Source organism: Ipomoea triloba, chromosome 1 (assembly GCF_003576645.1).
Source record: "Ipomoea triloba cultivar NCNSP0323 chromosome 1, ASM357664v1".
Taxonomy (NCBI): Eukaryota; Viridiplantae; Streptophyta; class Magnoliopsida; order Solanales; family Convolvulaceae; genus Ipomoea; species Ipomoea triloba.
Genome location: NC_044916.1, coordinates 32,173,301 through 32,181,693, shown reverse-complemented (window position 1 = coordinate 32,181,693; position 8,393 = coordinate 32,173,301). Strand labels below are relative to the sequence as shown.

At 35.2% G+C, this 8,393-nt stretch overlaps 1 protein-coding gene across 2 annotated transcripts; it reads left to right on the top strand.

The window, feature by feature from the left end:
• The first annotated feature begins 1,999 nt into the window (after positions 1 to 1,999).
• On the top strand, positions 2,000 to 4,854 carry LOC115995809. 2 transcript variants are annotated; one of them, XM_031234970.1, is made up of 8 exons: positions 2,000 to 2,295; positions 2,399 to 2,568; positions 2,666 to 2,726; positions 2,841 to 2,889; positions 3,042 to 3,096; positions 3,183 to 3,270; positions 4,052 to 4,170; positions 4,492 to 4,854. In XM_031234970.1, the coding sequence occupies exons 1-8, from the start codon at positions 2,109 to 2,111 to the stop codon at positions 4,540 to 4,542; spliced, it is 780 nt and encodes a 259-aa protein (XP_031090830.1). In that variant the 5' UTR covers positions 2,000 to 2,108; the 3' UTR covers positions 4,543 to 4,854. The 2 variants fall into 2 exon arrangements, with proteins under 2 accessions (XP_031090830.1, XP_031090821.1); XM_031234961.1 differs by having other exon boundaries at positions 4,052 to 4,174.
• Positions 4,855 to 8,393: the final 3,539 nt, after the last annotated feature.

Here is an 8,393-nt window from a genome sequence, read left to right as displayed (position 1 = left end):
CCCCCCCCCCCCCTCCCCCGTTTCTCCCTCCCCAATGCAACTAAAAGAGTAAAAGAACCAACCTCAAAAGAACCAACAACATGCACGCAAATTGTTACTATTCCCTTACACATACAATAAATTGCTGAAAACTTTCCAAGCTTGTCCACTGATCTCAATAAAGAATGTTTCATAGTATTGTTGCATAACCGGCCATTACTTACTTACTCACTATTTTGCAAGTTTCTTTTTTCATTTTTGCCGGTCTCCCTCCCCAATGTAACTAAAAGAGTAAAAGAACCAACCTCAAAATAGAGGTAAGTTTCTCACTGCTTGTTTAGTAGTTGCAAACTGAAATAAATGTTGTCAAAATTCATTTAATTTTCGTTGCACACATTCACTATCTGGTAGCAGCGTTATAAACCTAAACACTCAAACAAAGTGCAATCTGTTTAAGCACACATCACTGATTCATCGTAAAACATACAATAATTATAGCAATGAAAAAAAATGAAATTTTTACCGAAAATTACAGATTTTATGCAAAAATAAAATCACAGAGTGCTTACCTGGTGAGGCTCGGGGTTGTCTTGAAGCACAGTTTCGAGACTTGAGACTCTGCCTTCCAAGGCGCTGAATTTTTCTTTCAACTGTCACCCAAAATGGAAAGAAAATAGATTTTAGAAATCGAGAAACCGGGGGATTCAAATGAGCACCGACATCATGCGTATATGCTGAGAATGTAAGAGGATCCAGAGAAGTGGGGAATAGTACCTGTGAAGAAAGAAGGGTGCGATCGATTAAGAGATCCCTGAACACGAATTGAGCCATCAACGCCGAGGCAGACGAGAAGCCCAGCGTGAACCACATGAACCTTGTTCGCATCATCTTTCTTCCCTGGTTTTCCTCTCCCTCCGTTATGGGGTTTTTTCTTTTTCTACCGCTCGCCGCTCTCGCTTGCCTGTCCTCCCAAATCTTTTGTATTGTATTACTCCGTATTTGGTATTTCTTTTTTTTTTTGGTCCCCTTCTTGATAATGATTATTTTTAACGGCTCATTAGTCATCACTTTAATAATTTATTTATAAATCACACAAAAAAATTACACTCATTTATAATAGTCAACCACAAAGCACACCATAGAAGTAAGCTCAAAGGTAAACCGCAACCCACAGTAAAAAAATTATATGTTACAGAGGCAATAATCGAATTTGTAACCTTTATACTCCATTAACTCGATAACCCTTTCGAGATTTTCTTTTTTGTTGTTATTATTAATGAATGTTGTAATATAGTTATTAATTTAATTTTTTATATTATTGTTTTGTAGTAGGGATTTATTTACTATAATATTGGAGTATTGAATATTAGAATATTTAAAATAGATTAAAATGGACTATGAAATGACATAATATTATTTTGTAAGTATTTGTCGCTTAGTTAATATGGTAATGTGTTGGGTAATGCATCAATGTGATAAACAATTATGACAAACCTATGACTATAAATCTTATAGATCTAGGTTGAAGAGTTGCTCTAAGCGTAGATTATCAAATTACTTAATCAACCTCCCAACTTAATGATCTCCAAGTACGGTATTCCATAAGATTAATATGGGTATGTAATATTGGAATTGCTATTCTAATTATTGAGTATGTTGGTCTAGTTGCCATTTTAATAACCAAAGTCCTTGTAGTCTAAGTAACATCCGGTTGCACCCTCACATAGAATGGGAAGGCGATATTGACTCTTTATGTCGGTTATTTTACGATAATAAAATAAATACAACATCGCTTATAAAACAAACAAATTCTGATTAAAACAAAAAATGTAATTACAAATTTTAGAATTATACTATACACTCATACTTTTATCATTCACAAACACACATCTCATAATGTGACAAAAATTATAGATACTAATAAAATTAAAATCAAAAAAAGAAAAACGTTTTTTTTTTTTTTTTGGATTTTGACACTGTTTTTTACCCAATGAAACATACACGGAAAATAATGGTGATAGTGATGAGAATAATCCTCCATGAGAGCATCAATCATTTTCCCCGGTACACCTGCAAGACGTTAACTGAGTAGGTTTGAGAAGTGTAATTGCAGAATTGAAGCCAGAAGGATGACGACTGAAAATGATATAGAGTTGCCGAAGAAGCCACGGTCTCCGGTGGAACTCAACCACTGCATAGAAGAGCTTCTGAGGCACACGTTGGCCTTCGCCGTCGCCGGAACACTGGACACCGACATTGGCCTATCGGACGATTTCTGCGCAAATCTATTACACGACGACACTTCCAATTCTACAGGTCAATTCTGCTCTCCTCCCTCCCAGTAGAGTCTCTTGTTTTTTTGCGCTGTTGTACTCTGTGCCTTATCTGTTATACGATTTTGCCATGTCTGATGTCTCAGTTCCCTTGTACAAGCGTCTAGCGGCATCACTATACCAGTGTATATCATCTGGAGATATATTAAGGACAGATAGTGAGGTTGCAGTGATGCACGAATCATGCTCTTTAAAACAGAAGGAAGATGGGTGCAATTATAAATTAGTTAGGGAAAAAGGTTCTGAGTTGATCAATGTAAGCGTGATTTGATTTCCTTCTTTCTTTGTTATTTGTTTGATTGATTTCATATTATTATTGAAATTATATCAGTATTTTCCTTGTTCTAATACAGGTGCTGAAAACCGTGGACTTTGAACTTCATGTTCAGGAGCCTTTCTTCTCACATCTTAGAAGTAGTATTAAATATTTAAATATTCGTTTATATGTTTGCATAATTTTTTCCTGTATTTTGGCTCTTTCTCTTTTTGAAGTTATTGATGAATGATTGCATTTTCTGACTGTTAAAGGTGGAGAGAAAACTATTGAAGGAAGGTGTGCTCTTGGTGACTACAATAAGTATGATTTTATTTGATCATTTAATTTGTATGCAAAACTTGACTGGATATACTTTACACACCAAATATGAAGACTCATATTGATTACAATTTACTTAGTATTTGTTTACGAGTTTCTGATGGAGTTCTGTTTTGGGCCGGTGTTAATTTAAGAATTGAAGTTGGGGCTTCTATTCTTTTCAACAAATGTTTAGTTCTTCAGGTTCAGGTGATAATGCCAATCACAGTTTTGATTTCTATTTATGAATATTATGTTTTTGCATGAATGATGATTTGCAAGGGAGTAATTTGCAGGATGTTCATCGTTATGCTTCATTTCGTGAGATGCTAGAAGCAGAGCCCCTCTCCAAAGTTCTTCCAGGAATTAAATCTACAGAAGGAGGTGACAACAATCTCTTTGCTTTTAGGGGAAAGAAATTCATGTAGTGATCTTTGTAAGAGGGGGCTAAGGAGGTCTTTTTAGGGGTGTTACTTTTCAGTAGCATATACTGTGCATGCTGTTGAGACAATTACTTTGATGCATAACCTACACCTAGACTATCTTCATTTGAACCCCAAAGACCCCTCACTGCAAGATTGGTGGAGGAGGCAAATTGCAGGATGTGCCTCAACTAGCAAAGCAAAACTTATAAACTTATTTTGGGTTGATTGACCAGTTGAGCTGTGCTCCGGGGCACACCTAGACTATTTTAGTTGAATGGAAGTGTCTGCTAGCTACTCATCCTGCAAGAGAAATGTTACTTGAACAGTTAGAGTTCCTTTTATAGAAATATAAAAAAAAAAAAAAAAGGTGTATTAGTCATTCAACTATTTAAATAATAAATTGGAAATTCTATCCAACTTTTCTACATTAACCAAAATGGGAGATGCACATATAATTGCTTTTCTCCTCATGTTTTATTGGTTTCCTTGCGGACTTCTTCTTCTTTGTTGTTGTTTTTTGTTTTTGTTTTTCTTTTGTTTGTTTGTTTTGAAGATTGCAAGGCTTGGTTATTGCTTTTATCCAAACCATTACATTGCAAAACTTGTTTGTTTTTTAACTCATAATATGTTATTTCCTTGGTCCTAACCAGCTCTGCAATGACTTAAATGAACACAAGAGAGTGAGACCTATAATATAATTCCTATAATGGACCCAATTTTGATTGACATGCAACTTTCAGGTGTTCAAGTTTATAGGAATTTCTATTCAGAAGAGAAGGAAAGGTCAAATGGCGTTCTTGCTATTTGTGTTACAAAACCAGTTTCTCAGCCTTATCTCTCCATGGCCTCAATAATATCAGTAAGTAAGAATCATATATTATTGCCAAAACATTTTCATTTTCCATGCTGTCTTTCATATTATTACTTCATATCTAGCCTGGCAAACATGTTTTGTAGTAATAAACTCTCTGGTCCGTGTAAAAATGCATCTAAACTTGCACCTGCTTAACTTTTGACTAGGATTCACTTGCTGGACAGAGTTGCTTATATTCTGGCCTTACAATTAACATTTATTTGTAAACACTAGCTAGCTTTCTTCCTCTTTAGTTTCAGATATATCTATTATAGCTGGTTTTATTTTTGAGTCTTACCATCACTATGAAAAATTATATTCATTCAGGATTTAAGCTATGGAGGTCTTCACAACCTTCTAAACTTTGCACAGAGCTAGGAATGCATTTAATCCTGCCGTCCAGTGTATGCTTTCTGGAGAAAAACAACTGAATCTCATCGTCATTCCTGTTCTCGTTCTCAGTTCATCAGGGAAAAGTTGTAATGTCTATTAGAAAAGTAAAAGATCCTGTGATTTTACAAATCAAATTAGAATGCCTGCAGGAGTGTATCCTATCAGAAAAGATAGGCCAGGCCAGTTCATATATATTTGATGTAATGACTAGATTACAATGGGGCAACACAAACTTCGACTGTCTGAGTGTTAGGTGATTTTTCTTCTCTATTGGAAAGGATTTTATTTGTGTTAAAACAAATTCAATTCTCCTCACGAGTGATAATGAGTTTGAGTCCAGGTAACATACCAACAACAAATCGATAAACACATTATACGAAACACCAGAAATTTACAAATATAAGGAGTATTGTTGTGTATTTGTTATGATTTTGCTTTAAATTTGTATAGATATTAATATTTTAGAACGTTTGTGTAATTTTGAGAGGAAACGTTTTCCTATTAACTATTAAGCTCTCAAATGACAACTGATACTAGTTTTTTTTTTTTTTTTTTTTTTTTTTGGTATTACGTACAATCATGCATGGTATGCCGGATTGTACATGTAATAAAAAATAAGTATTCATAATTCTTTACTATACTAAATATTCATTTTTAGGTAATATACGGAGTATAAATTATTCCGTAACTTGCAATGTACAAAAAAAAAATGAACATTTTAGAAATAAATTTATAATAAACTGAAAATGAATGTGTATTAACTTATCAAATGTGATGAAAATTCATTGTGCATAGAGTGTACATGTAGGGTTAGGAATTAATTGGGTGATTTATGATTTACCTCATTCAACGCCATTGGACAAGAGTCTAGAAGTTTAGAATTAATATAGCGTAATATGAAAATCTAATGTATACGAAAAAAGAAGAAAGAAGAATTTTTATGTTAGTGATTTACCTTGAAATATGGATATAATCCACATATAACTTGCTAGGCGCAAGCCCACTCTTTCTAAGCCAAGTGCCAAGTGATTACGGGTTGATCTGCCTGAGGGGAAGCCATTGGCCACTGGGGATAAGCTCGGCCTGGTCAATCTGAGTACTTGCGCAGGGTGGGCACTGGTTGACTTTCTTATGCAAAGTTGTCCGGGTCAGGTTGATCGGATAGGTTGGTCGGCCGCAAGGCGGTTCGGTGTTTGCTCATACAGGCTCTCGGGCCTAGGGTCCGGTCTTTGTACGCTTGGGATAGTCCTGGAAATAATCCCTATCAACCTGGGTTCAAAATACACAATTTATATACTAAATGTTCACAATTTACATGCTAAATGTTCACAATTTGAATTGTAAACATTCGATATCTAATTTGTGAATATTCAGTATGTAAATTGTGATGGGTCAAAGTGGATCCGGGTCCATGGTATAACTATTGTTGTGCCCTCAAAGGAGTCAAAGCCCAACATTTTTAGGCTTAAGCGACAGCTGTCAAAACGGGCTTAGCCTGTCGGGCCGCCCCGCCCCGCCCCCTACTTAGGTAGGGGGCGGGTTTCGAAAATTGAAGCCCGCTAAAGGGCGGGCTTTTTTGGCCCGCATGCTACCCACCTGTTTTTTTCTTAAATTATATATATATATATATATATATATATATATATATATATATATATATATATAGTTTATTGTTTGCAATGTTTTATTATTGTTATGTTACTAATATGATTATGTACTTATGCATAATCAATTATGTAATGTTTAATGTTTGATGAATTATATTTTATGTGAGTTATGTGTAAATTATTTTAATTATTTTTTAATGTACAAATAACAAAATTTTTAAAAAGGATAATAAACTAACTATTTACAAAAAAAAAAAAAAAAAAAAAGGTGGCGGGGGCCCGCCATGCCCGAGGGCCTTAGGCGGGGCGGGACAAGCCAACAAAATTCAAGCCCGCCAAGGGGCGGGCTTTTTTGGCCCGCCCCGTTTTGGCCCGCGGCCCGCAGGTGCCTCTGTGATTCCAGCCCAGCCGACTTGGATTAAGAGTAAATTTGAAAATACAGGCGCTCGGTAGGGGTAATATAGTCTAAAAAAAGGATGGAACCCTAGGGTTGATTTATTGGTGCGTTATATATAAGAGATATTTACACTCTCTGCGTAGCCTCTCTTGAAGTCTGAGCAGAGAAGGGTTCGGAAGGAGCAAGAGAAGATGGTACGCTACAGCAATCGATTTAATTTGTATTTCTTATTTATTGTGTACAATGCATATGCTTCCTGATTCATCATGGGTTTTATTTCTCTTTGATTTTAATTTGTATATACAGCACGTATCTCTCGTTCTCTTTCACCTGTCTGTATATTGCTTATTGAGTTTGTTTACGATTATGTATTTGATGATGAAATTGAAGAGCATGCTGTATGTGCCTTAGTAACTCCTAAAATGGATGGTGAAATCAAATGATGTTTAAACTGATTGTAAAACAAATTAACAAAGTCGAAAAGAAACGAATAGAAAATTTAGCTTCTGGCTTTAATGTCAGTATCATAACCTGTTGTTAGTTTCTCTTTTATGACTCGTCGGGGCATGATTCGCCCACAGTATATCAATTGGGAGTTGTACCTTATCCTTGAATATGAGTTCACTGAATGATTAAAACTTTTACAGATTGTAAGTGTTTGGGAAATATTGTGTATTCCTGGCTGGTTTTCCAAAAATACCTAATTAAAACTGTGTTAGTTGTCTAATACAGCAAATATGTTGTTTATTAGGTTTTTGTGCTTCTCTAATGTTGGGAATGTTACTATTTGTTTATTAGGTTTTTGTCCTTGTTTTCTCTTATTATGGCTTGTTTGGGAGTTGAGTTATAACTTGCTCTAATTTCTATTACTCTCTGTTTCTGATGAACGTTAGCCCAAGCAAATTCATGAGATCAAGGACTTCCTTCTTACTGCCAGAAGGAAAGATGCACGATCAGTGAAGATCAAGAGGGGAAAGGATGTTGTCAAGTTCAAGGTTCGCTGCTCCAAGTACCTGTACACCCTGTGTGTGTTTGACTCGGAGAAAGCAGACAAACTGAAGCAATCTCTTCCTCCAGGTTAGCCTGAACACTTGTGTTTATTAAATGTGATTGGCTCTAAATGTATTTATAGATATAGTGGTCTGTCCTCTTTGCTCAATTGGTTGATGTTTTTGTTTTTAACTTTGTTGATAATCCATTTTATTGGCATGGTATTGTGTTATGGTTCTTCTTGTTTCATCTAGCTTGTACGAGGCTAAGAAGAATATTAGTTCTAATTGAATTTTCTACACCTTCAATGTAATTGTTAAGTTATTAAACTAATTGGATTTACTTGTTGGCTTCTATGATGCACAGAAACTCTTAAGTTGAGGGTATTGTGAACTCCTTATAATGTTTCAGTATTGTTTCTCTAAATTTAGAAATGTTAAAATGCATTTCCTAAAACAAGTCTAGTAAGCTACCTTGGTTGAGTCTGCATAGTGTGCAAGGAACTTGGTACGGAGTATAGTTCTAGTGAACTTAACTAAGGCTTAGCCTTAATGTTGATTCTTTCGGTTGTATGAACTATGTTTTTTCCATTTGTCTCTGATCATTCTTAGTGCAGACATATTCCCTTTTTTGTGTAAGTAGACGGTGAAAGTAGGTTGTAGTTTAGGTTGGGTTTTATATGTTTTAAGGTACTTGATTACCTATCAATAATTGCAACAAATTCACTCCACACATTCTTGGTTTTGGGGAGATATTGTCAGTAATATGTTACATTTGCAATATTCTACAACTAGATCATTTCATACATTGGTTTTGGGGAGTTATTTTCACTTATATGTTAA